This window comes from Populus euphratica, unplaced genomic scaffold (assembly GCF_000495115.2).
Source record: "Populus euphratica unplaced genomic scaffold, PopEup_1.0 scaffold133.1, whole genome shotgun sequence".
Taxonomy (NCBI): Eukaryota; Viridiplantae; Streptophyta; class Magnoliopsida; order Malpighiales; family Salicaceae; genus Populus; species Populus euphratica.
Genome location: NW_011499937.1, coordinates 389,719 through 408,776, shown reverse-complemented (window position 1 = coordinate 408,776; position 19,058 = coordinate 389,719). Strand labels below are relative to the sequence as shown.

Below are 19,058 nucleotides of genomic sequence, written 5' to 3'. Positions count from 1 at the left end.
CCGGATCCACGGTTCACCGGTGGTCCTTACATGAGAGGTACCTCCTTGAAAGTGATGGTGCCGATTTGCTCTATTACAATATCCCCCCTGTTGTTATCCATGTTTTAGGGTACTCATTAAAAAAAAATATATATATATATATATATATATATAATTATTAGAAAAAATCAAAATATATATACTATAATACCTACAAAATAGTTAAAAATTGATTGACGAGTATCAAATATATAAAGATTAAAATTTGACAGTATATTTTTAACTTATAAAAATTTTATTAATAAAGAAATTCAATTTAAAAAAGAGTAATTCAAAATTTGATATTTAAGGATATAATTACAAGAAAAATAAATTTTAAATCAATTTAAACTTTAATAAAAAAAAATAAAATTTGAAAGTCAAATTACAATTTATAAGAATTAATTTGATCATAATATAAACTTAATTGTATAAATATTAAAATTTGATGATTTTAATCTTGATTAAGAATATCCAAAATCAAGAATCAAAATGAAATTAAAGATAGGATTCAAAATTGATTAAATTAGATGTTAAATTAAAAAAAATAAAAAGTTATTGATGAATTAAGAGTTAATATATATATATATAAAATTGACAATTAAGTTTGATAAGGATGGAATTAAATTAAAACGACGTAGCTTCCCGTGTCCATGCATGCCATACTCCGAAATCATGGGATTTTCTTCCAAGATGGAGAGAACCCAGATAAGCAACCAGGCTGAAACCATGATCAATGCCGTAACAGGACTAGGCTCCCAATCAGAATCACGCATCTCATCAAAAAAATAGCAGAGCTTCACTGGCTTGTCCAGTCTGAGTATAGCCAGAAAGCATAGAATTCCATGAGGTAACTTCTCTGTCCACCATCATATCAAAAACCAAACGTGCCTTTTCCACATTCAACATTTTGCATTCATGGCTAAAATTGAGTTACCAACACAACTCCTCAATCAATGATTGACGAACAGCATCACCGTGCTCTGACTTAGGCTTCTTTAACATCTCCTGACTGAGCAATAGCAGAGGCAACGGTCACTGCAGTAACCAAAACTGCAAGAAGATCCTCTTCTTACTGCAACTCTTCGAACAAAATGAGAGCCTCCTCAGGCTCCTCAGCCTGCTCATAAGCAGTTTCCATGAAGTAAATTCATAAGAAACTCACTTTTTAAGGCAAATCCAAATTGATTTTTGCATCCAAACCTAATGCTGAGAGTAGTACGAGTCTGTCTAACAATATTTACCATGAATTAAATTGAGATTTTAGTTTTTATTACAAATCCCCTATTGAAAAATTAACCAATACAAGGAATTACTTGCAATGAATACACCTATAACAACATTATTGACAACATCCCCTATTAAAAAATTAACCTATACAGTCACCATCCTCTGTTGCATATCTGAATTGGCCAGGCTAATTCCATTAGCCTCTCACTACATGTGTCTAATTTCTATACAACAACAAATTTTGAAAACAAATCTCTATCGTCTTCTATTATTAACAGTTTTCTGTAACTTACCGGGAACCTGAATGAATATGTCAGGTTACCAACATTTCACATAAATTTACAAGGTTCTGCTCTTATTGGTGAAAAATCTTTGTGAATCTGGATTGGATAGGGATCAACAGCTCTGAGATGAATCAACCTGGTTCCATTGCATCTGAGCATAAGCTTTCTCCTCTACAACATAATAAGTCGCCTCGACTGCTTCCTCCTCTTCATCTGGAATCTCTTCTATCATTTCCTCTGATATGAGTCTGTCTCTCTCTAGCTCAGTAAGTACAGCTAATGCCTCTCTCATAGCACTTGCTGTTGCTGGTCGATCTGCCGGTCCATACTTCGGAGCTGACACAACAAATGGCAAAACAATGTCATCCAGGTTTGCACAATCTTTGTTGACAATGCCCCTTGTCTCTGTTGGAGGGAAGATGAAAATGATCCCAAGTTCATAATGGGTTTCTCAACTCTTGACTAGCACTCCAGCAGCCCCACTGTTGAGGAATCAATGAACAAGTGAATCCAAAAAAGTACGACTTACAGTTTTTCCTCAGTGGTTGCAGCAGAGAGCATTCGTATTACCTCTGGACAGATTCTTCAGAATCAAAGAGTTATCATAATAGTTTTCCTGCTGAAAACTCAGCCAGAAATTGTGCATTGAAAAATCCAATTGAAGGCGAGCCTTGAGAATAGGATGGACATCAGAAAAGAGAGAGAGAGTATCAATTCTTCAACGTAGACCACAGTTTTTCCAAGAGTAGGTGTAAAGCTGTTGGCACCAGGTGCATTCTCCTAATTAGCCACAGTATTCAATGAGGAAGTCTTACCAGCATTGTCAACACAACTCTCAGAATGGGCTGTAGCAATGTCTTTTTGACGTAAAGGGTTCAACACACACTGTCTCCCTCATTCTTCGCTCTATCAGTTTGGATATCCTTATCAATTTGCAAGTTCTAAGCACCCCACCGCACCTCTTTTTCCTCTTGAACAAGGAATCTGCTTTTATCACTTATGGCAACACCAACAGAGTATTTCAATACAAACATAAAGCATCTTTGGTATTAGTTATGATGCGCGCAAATTGATCTGAACAATCACATTAATCTAAAAAAATACAAACACAAAGCACATCCATTCCAGTATCTGGTAGATTGTATTGCAGAGTGTAAGATATGGGGTCATCACTATGCAACACATCTCTATACCGACTCAACAGAAAGCTGCCCGTCTCAATAACATCCCCACATTTCCACCTCCAAAAACCAAAATCTGGAACCATAATCTCATCTTCCTGGATAGCAAAAACCCTCTTGTTTCTACCCCACTGGACAGTACTGATCCTCGCAATTGTCCTGCAGACTCAAAAAAATCAGTCTCTCTTCAACCAAACTTCATTCGGCTTCGTAACACTCTCCTCCTTAAAAGCAACCCGCAATTGTCCTGCAGACTCAAAAAAATCAATCTCTCTTCAACCAAACTTCAATTCGACCCCCTAAACCACAACGCCCCTCATTACCACAAATATCAAGATAGTAATAATATATATTCCGCATCGATATTGTAATATTATGAATCCGCATCATGTAACATATTTATTTTAATATAAAAAATATCAAAATAGTTATAATACCGAGAGTTTTTCTTTAATAAGCTTAAAAATCACCTACATATGATTGATGAGTCTTAAGTAGAATGCACTATTAAAGGCATCAATTAGATTGCAGGTGAGAAATATAGTGGTGTTAGTTAGAATTGAAAATTTGGTGATTATAGCACCAGCCCTTGAAAATACTAGCCAAGAGGAGAGGTATAATCGAATTTCAACAAAGTATCCTCGTATTGTTTTGCAACAAATCTTCAATGTTTATCTCGGGAGGATAATTCTGAATCTTTCATGGCAGGTTTTCCCCCTTCCTGTATGGGAATTTGAGAGCAGTGAAGTTCTAACCAGGGGTCGTGTTTGCTCTTGAGCTCGTAGTTGAGCTGAACTGGTCTTCGTTCTAGTAGAGTGTAACGTAGAATTGATACATCCGGGCTCCTGCTCGTGCATTTTGGGCTAGCTCCCACGTACCATGATTCATATGGTACACTCGGATTTTCATAGCCATATCTTGTTGGATTATACGGGTAGAGCTCACCAATCGAATGTAAGTATAATTAATTTGGGGATCTGATTGGAAATGTGAGAGATAAATTTCGGGAGTTGGGGATCTGATTGGAAATGTGAGAGATATAAATTTCGGGAGGGTGTCGTTGGGAGTTTAAGGTGGTGTCGTTTTTATGGGCACGGGTGATGGGTTTGTGGGAGGCTGTGTAGGGTTTCAGGCTTCAGGGTTGATACGTCCGTGCTTAGGCCCGTTAGGGTGATGGGTTTGTGGTAGGCTGTGTAGGGTTTCAGGCTGCAGGGTTGATAAGTCCGTGCTTAGGCCCGTTTGTACACTTCAAATAAATTCTTGTATCATTGTTGGTAGCCAGAATTCATTATTAAAGGCATCAATTATATCTAATGATAGTTAGAAACGAAATTTTGGTGATTATATCACGCTATCCCTTCAGAAAACTAGCCAAGATGAGAAGGGGGTTGCCTTAATTTGTTCTTGTAATTCTAGCTATATAAGTTCTGCTGATTTAAGATTCATTCTAGTGGTGCTTTATAATTTATACTTCCTGTATTGAGATGTTAATCTAATCAGTTTGATGATGGGTTAATTTCAAAAACTTAAATCTGATTTGGATTAACTTTTTAATTTAATTAAATTACGTACTAAACCCGTAAAATCTGTTTGATTTATTTAAGTTCTTAGTAATTTAGTAGTTGACGTGAGATAAAACCTAACTAAATCAATGTTTATATACCTTTAAAAAATAAAATATTATTTTAATCAAAATAATTGGTATAATCTACAAGTTCACACAATTACCTGTTAATGTTTAATACTGCAATATTTGTTATTTTATTAGGATCATAAAATGCATTGATTTGTTAGGATAAATATTTTTTTCAAATTGTATTTATTTATTAATTTTTTAAAAATTACACTTTAAAATTCAAACTTTGTTCGTTGTGCATGTATCTGTTTACATCCTAACTAACTATATCATTTTTTAATAAACATTCAGGTAATAAGAGTTTGGAATTCAAGGGTTTGCTTTCTCTGTAATTTCAAGTTCAAGTCATGTGGTTGCTTATATGATAGCCACTAAAAGTTTATATGATTGTTAATTTTAAAACTTGTAAAATTAGTTGAAGTACGTGCAAACTGATTCGAACAATCCATGTTAATAAAAAATAAAAATAAAAATATATATTTTAGGTTAAATTCATTTAAAAGGTATTAGGGAAGTATAATAATTCAATCAAAGTAGAAGATGTTAGGTATAATTTTTTTTCTTCAACTATACTGAATACAGAGTGAGAATTCTGTTAATGTAGTTGGGTTGTATATAATATTAATTGGTGGCTATGATATTCCATTAATGTGCGTAGAAAATGAAGGTCCAGCAACCCTTTTTTTTTGTTTTTCTTTCCCACGTAGCATCCTTAATAATGGAATTTTTTTCCAATAAAAATTATAGAACATCTTCTGGTGTGATCGAATGTTATATTCTCATTTATTTAAGTTCTTAGTAATTTAGTAGTAGTTAGGAGTAGTTGACTTGAGATAAAACTTAACTAAATCAATATTTATATACCTTTAAAAAATAAAATATTATTTTAATAAAAATAATTGATATAATCTATGAGTTCACACAATTAGCTCCTAATGTTTAGTACTGCAATATTTGTTATTTTATTAGGATCATAAAATGCATTGATTTCTTAGGATAAATATTTGTTAAAATTGTATTTATCTACTAATGTTTAGAAAATTACACTTTAAAATTTAAACTTTATTTATTGTGCATGTATCTATTTACATCCTAGTTAACTATACATTCTGTAATAACCATCTTAGAAATGATCTAGTAGCGAGAGTTTGAAATTAAAGGATTTATTCCATCTATAATTTCAAGTTTGAGCCATATGGTTGTATAATTATTAACTTTAAAGTTTATAAAATTAGTTAAGGTATGTGCAAGCTAACCCAAACACCCAAGTTAATAAAATAAAAATATTTTATAGTTTAGTTTATATTCATTTAAAAGGTATTAGGTACGTATAATAATTAAATAAAAGTATAAGATGTTAGATATAATTTTTTTTTTCTTCAACTATACTGAATACAGAGTGAGAATTCTGTTAATGTAGTTGGGTTGTATATAATATTAATTGGTGGTTATGATATTCTATTAATGTGCGTAGAAAATGAAGGTCCAGTCCCCTTTTTTTTTGTTTTTCTTTCCCACGTAGCATCCTTAATAATGGAATTTTTTTTCCAATAAAAATTATAGAGCATCTTCTGGTACTGTGATCGAATGTTATATTCTTGTTCAATCATAAACATAGAACAGGAAAATCATATGCAAACACTAATAATTCCTTACGTGCGTCGACTATTGACGTAGTTAATAAGTCGTGTCATTAGAGTATCGTGAAGCCATATGAGGGGACATGTAATGAGGATTATATAGTGAAGTAATTATGTATATAAGTCAATTCTTTTTTTGTATTAAACTAATTAAGTAGTTATGGAAGATATATAGTTATACAAATGTAGGATATTATAATACTGTTAATTGAAGTGGAAAAAAATATCTGTAAATCCTAGAAATAAATGAATAGGAGTAAATTAAAACATGCATGCGAGCCTCGGAAACAAAGAAAAGGGAAGAAAAATTGCATGAACTTGAGTAAAACACCTGTAGAAGATAGTTATAGAAACATCGGATATTGTAATGCTTACAAACAAAAGAATAGGAAGCAAGATATGAGTTCTGAAGAGTTAAGATCTTAGGAATCAATAAAGAACAGAATATATATGAAGTCAACTAGGATTTGGAGTTTAAACTTGAAGGTAAATTAGGAATAAAAATATCAAAAAAATAAAAAAATATTATGGGAGTAATTTTTTATGATATGGACACTTCTTTAAACGTGATCTACGAGTGCATGGTTTCTTTCAAGAATCAAATCATAAAAAAGAGCCCGTCAATTCAATATCTCCTATTGATCATATACTTGCATGTAGGCTGGGGACATAAGAGATAAGATTCAAGTTAGGGAAATCTTTGTGTCCTAGATTGGCTTTTTACCGCTTATCTAACGTAACAGGAGCAAGGAGTACTGATCTTATGGAAGTACTAACACATAAAAGAAAAGATGGGACAACATCATATTACTTAATGAACCTCCTAATGTTTGCAGATCACTATGCTTGTAAAGTATGTTGGTCGTAGTGAAACTCAAATATTATCTTATTACTTGACACTGATATTAGATTCTTGGGAATAAATGACAAGAGCACTCGGCCATATCAAGATTCTGATTCGACTTGAAACGTCTTATACCAATAGGAAAACCACAGTGACATTGAAGAATTGTAGGAAACTAGACTAGTTTCTTGTAGTGGGATTACGTCCCTCTTATGTAATATTTATGAAATATCTCTTTTTATAATTATCGAGTGGTATGTTCTCATTCAAGTACTCGAAATGACATCACTCTCGCATGCATACAATTGTTAAAATCATGTCAATATTCATATATCGGAAACGATCGAATTCGCAAGAAACCACTGCTCTTCTACATTCAATTTGAGTATGGCTTCAAGATCCCACCACCCTTTAGCTTCCTTGACCAGAGAAACTGATACAGCTGCTATCTATATATACGTAGTATTTGCCATCTTCTCCTGGACTCATGAGTCATGACCTAGAAAGTTAAAAATAGATCGAGACCCAAGTTACGCCCAAGTCCAACCAAATCCACCCACCAAGTGTGAGTGCGTTGCTCTTACACGTTGAGCAAGTCCATTGCTCCTTGAGTACTTTCTATCGCATTATAATTTGCAGACATGGACACCTCTGTATCAAAACTAACAATGCCTCAAAAATGGCATGCCCCATGCCAGCTGCAAAGCGGCATAGCATAGGCAAGTACGAAGGGTCAACTCCTGTTATTATAGAACATATATATATCAAAGCTAAGTTGGACAAATTATAGTCATAAAGAAGCTAAAACTAAATATGATTTTGTTATAGCTATGCTTGGAATCGATCGTTTAATGGGTTTTCTTTTTTACTTATTGATACCCATTTGATAAATGATTTGAAAAAAAAATATGCATTTTTTTACATTTGAGTCCTTGAAATTAAAAGTTTGTATGAAAAGGTTTCCAAGCTTAATTTGTGCGGCAACAAAGTCCCTGAATATTGAGGAGGGGTAGACCGCCCCTTTCCTCGCCCTGTTTTTTTTTTTTTTTTTAAGTTTTTCATTTTCTTTATTTTTTCCCGATGTTTATTATTTTGTTATTTTGTCAATATCATTTTTAAAAGAATAATTAATTATATTTTTTTTATTTTTCATACAAACCCACAAAAACAATAACGATTTTCTTCTTTTTTTTCTGATTTTGACTTTTTTCTTATATTTTCAAAATTAATAAAAAAATAATTAGCGTTGTTATGATTGCTTATTATTATTATTTTTTAATAATAAAAAAATATAATTAATCTATTTAAGACGTTATAACAAATGTTGTTTTTCTTTAGGAAAAAGAAAACTATCAACATTAATCGTGGATTAACATTCAAAGAAGAAATGGTCAAAATAATAAAGATTTTATCATTTTTATTTTATTCTATTCTTATTTATTATTTGCTCAACATTCCATGAATAATTATTTTTGTATTTTTCATACAACCTCACGCAAAAAGGGTTTTTGCTTTCCATGATTTCGATTTTTTGTGTATTTGTTTTTTCAAGATTGGTATAAAAACAATTATTGTTGTAAAATAATGACTCTTCCTATTCCTTTTCAAAACTAGCATATATAAAAATAAATGTTGTTGTAGAATAATCAAACATATTTATAATTAATATTTACTTAAAAAGCACATGATATTAATAAATACTACAGAGTAGCTATTCAGTTGAAGAACTCCCACGTCATTAACTTGAATTTTTTAAACTGAATAAACAGAATTTAGAAGCCTATCCAGGACAGCTCACATGCTAGAGATATATGTATCTAAAACAAATTGAGCAAAATATTCTCCAAGTTCACCAAATCAAATCCGCGTTTCAGGATAATGTCAAACTCATTTTTTGTGTAGATGCTAAGCACTTGTCGGGATCTTCCTCAATTCCTTGTTGGACAGTGAAATGGACAGTTGGAGGATCTTCACCTACCATCCCGAAGTTGTTAGCATCAATTTAGCATTGAAAATGAGTTTATTATTAATTAACAAAATATTAAAAACTGTGCCTAAATCACATCCAGTAGTAAATACTAGTTATATATTCCACACGATGTTATAAATTAATTTATTTTATATAAAAAATATTTAAAAATTTAAAATTTAAAAATATTAGATTTTTTTACAAAACTATATTCTTTTATTTGACTCCAACATATAACTTAAAAGTAATATTTATAATATTAATAATAACATTAAACTTATATGATCCAAGTTTAAGTAGGTATGACTGCAATACCAGATCCAATAGCATTGGATTTAGATCTGCCTATAAAATCGTGTCATAAAAATATGACAATTAAATAGATGAATTAAAAAAAAATCAATAAAAAAAATCAGAATCAATTGAATTAACTCGTCAAAATAGATTAACCTGTCAAATATGGGATTCGTGTCATGAAAATATAGTAACTAAATAAAAAATTTTAATATTAATGAACTAATTTTTTAAAAAAAAATAATTAAAAATAAAAAATTAAAGAGAAAAATATCTACAGGAAGGAAAAAACTAATGAAAAAAATTTAAAAAAAAACTCTGAATCAATTGGGTTAAACCATCAAACTCGGAATCCATATCATGAAAGCCTGATAATTAAAAAAAAATCAATATTAAGAAACTATAAACAAAAAAAAATAAACTAAAAACATAAGTTTTTTTTACTGTGAATTGCACTGTGTTATTCACAATAAAAAGCTTAAAAACAAACAAACAAACAAAGGTATATGCCATGGGTTAATTTTTTTTTACATAAAAAAATATAAAAAAAATATTAAGATTTAAGAGTGTTAGGTCTTTTTGCAAAAATATACTCAAAAGTCTTGAGTCTAATTGCAACGCTTGACCCACGAATACTATTTATAATATTAATAATAACATTAAACTTACATAATTTAAGTTTAAGTGAATCTGGCTGCAACACCAAACCCTGGAGCATTAGATGTGAGTCTGGATGCAAGATCATGTTATAAAAATATAATAATTAAATAGATTAATTAAAAAGAAAAAACAAAGAAAAAAATCAATAGGAAAAAAAATTAATGAAGAAAAGGAAAAAAATATAAATTAACTGGGTTAACCTTTCAAATCAGGTTAACTTGTCAAACCTGGGATTCGAGTCATAAAAGTTTTATAGCTAAATAAAATAAAATAATTGACGGGTTCATCCAAAATGAACCAGGTTAACTCGTCAAGCCCGGAATACATGTCATAAAAATCTGATAATTAAATACAAATAAATTTAACATTAACAAATTAAACTAAATAAAAAAATTAATTAAAAAAATTCGGGTTAACTCATCAAATTAGTAAAATATTTTTTTTTAATATCATCATTTAATATTAAATTATATAAAAATTAAAATTTTTAATTTTTTAAACTTGTTACTTGTGGAGTTATTCTAGTCTCGTAAATTTGTTTTTTTCTCTGTTCCAACCTTTAACATTGAATCTACTAAAAATTAAGTTGCATATTTTATTTTATTTTAAATATTATTCATATCTCATAATTTATATTGCATGTTAAATAAAATAACTTGAATTGACTTGAGTTATTTATTTTTTATTTTTAAAATATTAAATAGATTGTAAATTGAGTTTTATAATTTTTTTTATTTATTTTTTATAAAATTATATTAATTTCATAACTTATTTGTTTAACACTAGAATTTTTTTTTCATTAAAAAATTTATCTACTCTTTAACATAACGCGTAACAATATAATAGTTGGAAACTAATTCATGTTCCGTGTGTAGCACGGCCATACATTTCTTTATGCATTTAGAAGCTTTTCTTCTTCTTCTTCTTCTTTTTTAATTAGACGATCAGAGAGCATTCACGTGTCAGTTCTGTTCATCGAACGCAAGTCACTCTCCAGCTGGGATTTGAAAATTCACGGGAAAAATCACCTTCTAGAGGTTTGTTGCTAGAGCTGAGTCCTCATGGAAATTACTTGTATCCATATACCTAGTACATGTACTCTCAAGATTGTAGGATTGTAATGCACCGCATCAATAATCATAGGTTTATTAATAACTTATATAATTATTAATTTTAAAATTTATAAAATTAATTAAAATATATATAAATTGATTCAAACACTAATATTAATAAAAAAAATAAAAATTATAATACATCGAAACACTAAAATTATTATTTGTTTTTAAGAAATGAATCCCCAGACAATCCAAAATAGTTTCTGTTTAATTTATACAAAAAAACAAGTTAAAAAAATAGTTTTGAGTTTTTTTTAAAAGAAATAAAAGTAGATTTTAACGGGATTAATAATATTGAACTAGGTTAATTTTATTTATACTCGAAATGGTGCCACCTGACTAGGCTGGTTTAATAACTTTGCAAGCAAATGATAACAAGAAAAGGAGCAATTTGTTTCACTTATTACTATATATCTCTTGTGGAATCCTAATCTTTGCATGTAAATTCCATTTCCAATCCCAAATGAACAAAACTTGGCCTTTTAAATCATTTTGCACTCACACTTACACAAGAGGGAAGTTGTAAATACTCTGCTATAACGGGCAAATAACTTTTAATTATGATTGTTTTTTAAATAATTTTTATAATAAAATATATGTTAATGATATTTGTTTTATTTTTTAAAAATTATTTTTGATATCAATCCATCAAAATAATTCGAAAATAATAAAAATATATTAATTTAAAATAAATAAAAAAATTAATTTTTTTAAAATACTGTTAAAATGTGGAAAAAAAATAGACATTTTTAAAAGAAAAATGCTCCTAACATGGTGTAACCACCTCGAGGGCACATTGTTTGACCATTTGTAATATATACTCGCACAATTAGGAAGTGGTGGCGCACCATCACATTTGTGCTTTGTGAATCAAGTGGGAATGTTTTCCTCAATCAAAACCCTGTTCTTATTCAATGTTACAAGGAAAAAGATAATGAAAAACATGTTTATAGTTGACTTAATAAGGGGATAATTGGTAATGAAAAAAAAACTACTAGGTTTTTTTGTTTGTGTATAAAGTCCTGTTTTTTTCTTGGTATAAGGTTCTGGTGGTCTATATTCATAAAATCTTGTTTCATGATTTTCTTTTATATATTTTATCTCATGTAATTTTTATTTTTATTTTACCATGTTTTAACATAGATATTAAACCTAACAAGGTGTAAGGCCTGATGAATCCAGCGAGTTGATTTAGGACAATAAAAAAAACAAAAACCGAAAATAAATAGAAAAAAAATAAAAAAAATCAACAGGTTTGATTTGTTAATTTGTTTGTTCGATTGCATCAACTTCTAAATTGAATTTTTATATATCTGAATCAAGTCAGTCATGTTCCAAGTCAACTTACATGTCGGTAGGCGTTTAATAACAGTGATCATAAGCTTTTTGTTGGGTGCTCCTCTTGCTTTACAAGACGGTTGTTTACTTTGTCGTTAATCCATCTTTAACGTGGTAATTTTTCCTTGCTATGGAGAGAGTCTGCAAAATGGATTCTGCAAGGTCAGATGGTTGTGCATATGCTAGACTACTAGTAGACTACAAGATTGTTACTGCATGACAACCACAGCATGTTTCATCAGGTTAAAGCAAGAAATTGCGATTAGTCATATCAAGAACGCAAAGATTGACAGATTACCTAATTGTTGTTTCGCAAAAAAAAAAAAGGCGGTAAAAAGAAGACCGGAAAAACATTGTCAAGCTTCTGATGAATGACAACAGCTTATAGTCATCTAAGTAAATAATATAGAAACAGCAGAATACTGATTTGGAAGTAATTTGATGGAGATTTTTGTCAAAAGCTAACGTGGAGTGTTCAAGCTGTATGGACACCTAGAAACTAGAGTTCATGCGCATGTGAGAAAACAGGAAGCTTCTAATCAGCTTTCCTGATCGGCAACATGAAATTAAATGGTGTTAATAGTCAATTTAATGATAACATAATTAATTTTTATTTTGATATTTTCATAATTACTTTTAACTGTTCAGCTCATTTCATCTCAATGTGATTATTATGAAGTATGTTCCAAAAGAACAGTAATTATGTTATCTAAACGCAATTACTAGCCTGACATAATTAATATTTTTTTCGTGTTCATGCCAGTCTTTCTGTCTAAAATGCCACAGAGTCTCTGCAAGAATATTTATATAACAGGTTACGGCTCGCTTTGGGACAGAAGTTAACAGATCCAATACTCAGAGAGAGGAAGAAAAAGACAAGAATTCCCACTCTGTGTCTTTGCATTCTTTCCTTACAGCAGTCTACTAGAATTCAGCTTTAAACAACATTTGGGGTTTCCCCTTCTTTTCTTGCTTCTTTTAAACTGTCGCGCATAAACAGAGCTTGAAACATTTTGTCATTTTAAAATCTCCCAGATGCAAGATACGGGTAGAGAAGATCATCACTCCGATACAGAGCTATCGGGGAGCGAAAGGGTAGCTTACAGTGGTCCATTGAGCGGACCTCTTAATAAAAGACCTGGAAAAAAGAGTGCGAGGTTTAATATACCAGAAACAGCCACATCCAAGGATGAACAATACGTGGAGATCACTCTTGATGTCCGAAATGATTTTGTGGCTTTACACAGTGTTAAACCTTCTCATGGCGTCAAAGAAGATCCTGAGATGACATTACTTGCTAAAGGTGCGGATAAAAGATCTGCTTCCAATGTTGTGAGAACTGCTTCAGCAAGAATTAGACAGGTTTCTCATGAAATAAAACGGTTGACTTCGTTCTCAAAGAGGCCTCCTCCTGGTCGCCTTGACAGGTCTAAATCTGCAGCTGCTCATGCTTTAAAAGGACTAAAGTTTATAAGCAAGACTGATGGTGGTGCTGGATGGGCTGCTGTGGAGAAGCGTTTCGATGAAATTACTGCTTCTACTGAGGGCTTGCTTCCTCGTGCGCGATTCTGTGAATGTATAGGTAATTCAATGCAAATTTCCTTCCTTCTAACTTGTAGATATGTGAATGTGTTTGGTTTGGACTGAATGTTATTTGCTTTAGTTAGTTTTGAGTTTTGAAGGGCCTGTGTAAAATTCGTGTAATGGCAGGAATGAAGGAGTCAAAGGAGTTTGCAGGAGAGCTGTTCAGTTCACTTGCGAGGAAGCGGAATATACAGTGTGATTCGATCAACAAAGCTGAGCTGAGGGAATTCTGGGAACAGATTTCCAACCAAAGTTTCGACTCCAGGCTCCAAACTTTCTTTGACATGTAAATGAATCTCTCTCTCTCACTCAAAGATTATGTCTTTCATTTTAATGAAAAAGTCCTCCAACTTGTATTGATTTCAAGCTGAAACTTACACCAAGTGATGTTAAATGCAGGGTGGATAAAGATGCTGATGGCAGAATCACAGAAGAGGAAGTCAGAGAGGTGCTGCCGTCTTTTGAATGCCTTACTGAACATTTCTTTTTAGTTTTACCCTTTTTTTCTTGAATGAAACACTTGACTTGAATCAAAGCATGTGCCTGGTGTCAGAAAAGGATTTGGCCTAAGATAATTTGACAATTTCTATATGCAGATCATTACCCTTAGCGCTTCTGCAAATAAACTGTCAAATATCCAGAAACAAGCTGAGGAATATGCAGCATTAATCATGGAAGAGTTAGATCCAGAAAATCATGGATACATCATGGTAATAAACCACAAGTTTAAAGCATTATTAATGTCTTGAGGGTCTACTTGTTTGGAGTTTGTTTTTTATGCAGATTGTTGATGCTCTTATTAATGATGCGTGGTTACTAATTTTTTTTTAAAAACAAAACAGATAGAGAACCTGGAAATGCTTCTATTGCAAGGACCAAGCCAGACTGTAGGAGGCGAAAGCCGAAACCTGAGCCGTATGCTAAGCCAGAAGCTTAAGCCCACATTGGATAGCAACCCATTAAACAGATGGGGCAGAAGCACCAGGTATTTCTTATTAGACAACTGGCAGAGAGTTTGGGTAATGGCTCTATGGATTGCTGTTATGGCTAGCCTATTTGCATACAAGTATGTGCAGTATCGACGCAGAGCGGCGTATGTGGTGATGGGCCATTGTGTATGCATGGCCAAGGGTGCAGCTGAGACACTCAAACTGAATATGGCTCTAATTCTACTACCTGTCTGCCGAAACACTCTCACCTGGCTCAGGAACAAAACCAAATTAGGTGTCGCGGTTCCCTTTGACGACAACCTCAATTTCCACAAGGTTCTGTCTAGCATCTACGTACCCTCTAGTATCTACGCTTAATGTCTTCCAAACTGGAACCACAGAAACTAATGGTGGTGTCCTTGTTCAGGTTATAGCAGTTGGAGTTGCAGTTGGAGTTGGTATCCATGGGATTTCTCATCTAGCGTGTGATTTCCCTCGCCTTCTTCGTGCAAGTGAAGAAAAGTGGGAGCTCATGCAGCAATTTTTCGGGGATCAACCTTCAAGTTACTGGCATTTTGTCAAGTCCAAGGAAGGAGTAACTGGGATCCTCATGGTAGTGTTGATGGCTATAGCGTTCACACTAGCCACCCCTTGGTTCAGACGTAATAAGCTCAATTTGCCGACATGGCTCAAGAAGCTCACCGGTTTCAATGCATTTTGGTATTCTCACCATCTCTTCGTCATTGTCTACACCCTGCTCATCGTGCACGGTTATTACCTTTACCTGACTCGTGAATGGTATAAGAAGACGGTAAGTGCCTCTCAGTTATCATGTATTCTTTTATTACACTGCATTGATTCAAATCTCAGTCCATCCTTGAACCTCCAACTCCATTGGCAGACCTGGATGTACTTGACAGTTCCTGTTATGCTTTACGGGAGTGAAAGATTCATTAGGGCACTGAGATCAAGCATCAAGGCTGTTACCATACAAAAAGTAACTATTTTTAACCATTTTTACATCAACTTAGTTACTTTTCAGAAATGATTTTGGAAGTTGTGCTAATTTCTTCTGGTTGTTTTGAAGGTGGCAATTTATCCTGGAAATGTCCTGGCACTTCACATGTCAAAGCCTCAGGGATTTAGATACAAGAGTGGGCAATACATGTTTGTCAATTGTTCTGCTGTCTCTCCATTCGAATGGTAGTTAAACTTCAAAATATCGCTACCCCTTATGCTATCCATTTGTAAATACTCATGGTAAATCACATGTCAACAGGCACCCATTCTCTATTACTTCAGCCCCTGGAGATGACTACCTTAGCGTTCATATCAGAACTCTTGGTGATTGGACACTGCAGCTTCGAACAGTGTTCTCAGAGGTGTGTTTTCTTATAAGTGCATTTATTATTCTTCTAGAAGAAAAAAAAAAGTCTTACTATATTATGTCCTGTTTATTTCCAAGATTGTACATATGCAAAAAACGTAAGTGTCTTTACTTATTTTTTTGTTCTTTTTTCATAAAACGTTCCCGCTGAACTTTCGATGCCGCTTATGGTGGCTAATTTCCCGTTGCATTTCGTTTTTTTTTTTCTCAGGCATGCCACCCATCTCCTAATGGGAAGAGTGGACTTCTCAGAGCTGACTGCTTCCAAGGACACAGCCCAAAGTGAGCATTAATTTTTATGATATTTTCTTTCACGTATATTTACTAGCTAAAAAATATATAAATCCCTTTTGATGAATGATAATATCAAAACCATTTCAAAAGGAAAGGAATGCGAGGGTTTGTGGATCATGGCATGCATATACGTGACAAGCATTAATTACATGAGGTCACACATCTCGATCCAGAGCGAATCTTAAGTAGTTGGATGCCACAACCTTATTGCCGATATACCTACCCTAGGCGAGCAAGTGCTTTCTTCACTTTGTGTGTATCTTAGCTATTTGCTGTTAAGGTCTTTCCTCGCATGCAAGTAATCGATCAAGGGCTACTAGATAAGACCTACCTTACTTTCATAAACATAAGAACTATGGAGTACAGCCATGTGTACTAGTCCACTGTTATGAACAAATGGGAAGCACCAAACCAATCAGTGTTTGTTTCACTGGGAATATGAACTATAGAATGCTGTCTTTTTCAGAGTGGTATCTTTGCATCATTTGTCGTTACCGCACTATAATAAAGGAAAGCGGGATTAGCAATATCATTGATAGGAAGAGAAAAAGTTTGCTAGGTTACTTGACAAACTTCAAGTTTAGAAAACATTTGTGCATGCGCTTAATTAGTCTAGTTAAATAATGCCGGCTGTGTTTTAAAAGGTTTTGCACATCCAATAATCCAAGTTTTAGACATTATTAGACACGGAAACGATAGAGATTAATTTGTCATCATGGACAGCCTGCCCCATCGTTGAAAACGACATGTAACAAACATGTAAACAATGTCCCCCGCGAGATGTAGATGCGCATCAATGAACTGCAAGTAGTCCTTTTTCACATGGATATTCCCTAGCAAAGAAAGATGTCTGCCTAGAAAAAAATAGTGTTTCCTGTTAAGGTTGTGCATAATGATGTGATGATTTTTTATACCATGAGCAGTTTCCCAAAAGTCTTGATTGACGGTCCATATGGAGCGCCAGCACAGGACTACAAGAAATATGAGGTGTTATTGCTCGTTGGTCTAGGAATTGGAGCAACCCCAATGATCAGCATTGTCAAGGACATAGCGAGTAACATCAGGGCCATGGAGGAAGAAGAGAAAGCATTAGAAGATGGTACTGATGGGGCAGGCAATAGCCCATTAACTAAAAATCAAAGCCCTAATGCACAAAGAAGAAAAGAAAGCTTCAAGACAAGGAGAGCATACTTCTATTGGGTGACAAGAGAACAAGGTTCCTTTGACTGGTTTAAAGGGGTTATGAATGAAGTGGCTGAATTAGACCATAACCATGTCATAGAGCTTCACAACTACTGTACTAGTGTTTATGAAGAGGGTGATGCAAGGTCTGCTCTAATTGCCATGCTTCAGTCCATTAATCATGCCAAGAATGGCGTGGACATTGTCTCTGGCACACGAGTCAAGTCTCACTTCGCCAAGCCTGATTGGCGTAATGTCTACAAGCGCACTGCGCTTAACCACCCTGATTCTCGGGTTGGTAAGTGAACTTCTCCTATCCCATAGTTTATTAAGTGCTATATACACTAAAATCTGATACTGCAAGCTTACATATTCTTTTGAACTGGTTCATTCCTTTTGCATAATTAAGCCCTTTGCTCTTAAAAATAAACTCTTCTTTATGCTTAAAAAGAAGCCTTTGTTTGCTATGTTTGTCACTTTCTCAAAAAGAAAATATATTGAAGTGAGTGCTAGTGCTTTTGCAAAGGATGATGATAATTACGTTAGTAGTGCTTTTGCAAAGGATGATGATAGTTACATTAAGTGTTTATCTCGTATTAAATCAACATTAGCATGATCCATTAAAGTTCCTTATGACCCTTTCTCTCTAGCAGTAAAAAGATATTTTACTGGGTCCAAGTAAGAAAGTTGAAAGATACTGATACCAGAAAGGAAGGATTGGGTATATTACTATATTTTCTGAGGATAACAAATCAAATCTTTCGTACAGTGTTTATGCCTGCATTCTTTATCACTTTTAGAAATGGAAGTTGAGATACCTGTAACTATTCACAATTGCAGGAGTGTTTTATTGTGGGGCACCAGCATTGACAAAAGAGCTGCGCCAGCTAGCCTTGGATTTCTCTCACAAGACCAGCACTAAGTTTGATTTTCACAAAGAAAACTTCTAAGTTTCAAAGGATTAAAAAGAGAAGAAACACGCCAGACAAGTTCTTAAGCTCCACTCTAATCCCACTGTCCATCACGTCCGAAGATTTGGCCCCCTGCAATTGGACCACGATGTTTGTCATAATGTCTTCTTTATTAAGTTTGCTCTAGAATTACCTATGGAATATTTGTATGCTATAATGCAAGCAAAAGATAGTGCGTTGGTTGATTGAGGGCCATCCACCATATTAGTTTGGGTTATTAAGAAAAGCGTGAGCATGAGCGAATGTATGCCATGCTCGTTGCTAACCTATGTCTATATAAGAGGGAAATAAATGTAAAGCTTTTTTTTAACTTTTGGATAGAAGAGTGCACTTATTATAATAAGATCAATTAGTAATGTATATTGATACCAGTATTGAGCTTGGCAATATAAGCCCTTTCTGATTTAATAATTTCATTGAATGATTAGTTGGAATCATTCCTGCTCTTCAACCATAATGTTTTCTTGTTTTATCATCCAGAATTGAACTTTCCCATCAATTG

The 19,058-nt window shown here is 33.1% G+C and overlaps 1 protein-coding gene across 1 annotated transcript; it reads left to right on the top strand.

Moving 5' to 3' along the window:
• The first annotated feature begins 12,982 nt into the window (after positions 1–12,982).
• RBOHA (respiratory burst oxidase homolog A) lies at positions 12,983–18,927 on the top strand. Its single transcript, XM_011042011.1, has 12 exons — positions 12,983–13,791; positions 13,920–14,079; positions 14,193–14,241; positions 14,390–14,503; positions 14,636–15,058; positions 15,150–15,533; positions 15,624–15,719; positions 15,810–15,925; positions 16,002–16,104; positions 16,321–16,391; positions 17,327–17,883; positions 18,426–18,927. The coding sequence occupies exons 1-12, from the start codon at positions 13,245–13,247 to the stop codon at positions 18,533–18,535; spliced, it is 2,730 nt and encodes a 909-aa protein (XP_011040313.1). The 5' UTR covers positions 12,983–13,244; the 3' UTR covers positions 18,536–18,927.
• Positions 18,928–19,058: the final 131 nt, after the last annotated feature.

Excerpts from the sequence above, each read along its gene's own strand:
- RBOHA (XM_011042011.1), top strand. The coding sequence starts at position 13,245 with ATGCAAGATACGGGTAGAGAAGATCATCACTCCGATACAGAGCTATCG. Across the intron at positions 13,792-13,919 it reads GCGATTCTGTGAATGTATAG|GAATGAAGGAGTCAAAGGAG; the intron begins GTAATTCAATGC and ends GTGTAATGGCAG. Across the intron at positions 15,720-15,809 it reads AGGCTGTTACCATACAAAAA|GTGGCAATTTATCCTGGAAA; the intron begins GTAACTATTTTT and ends GTTGTTTTGAAG.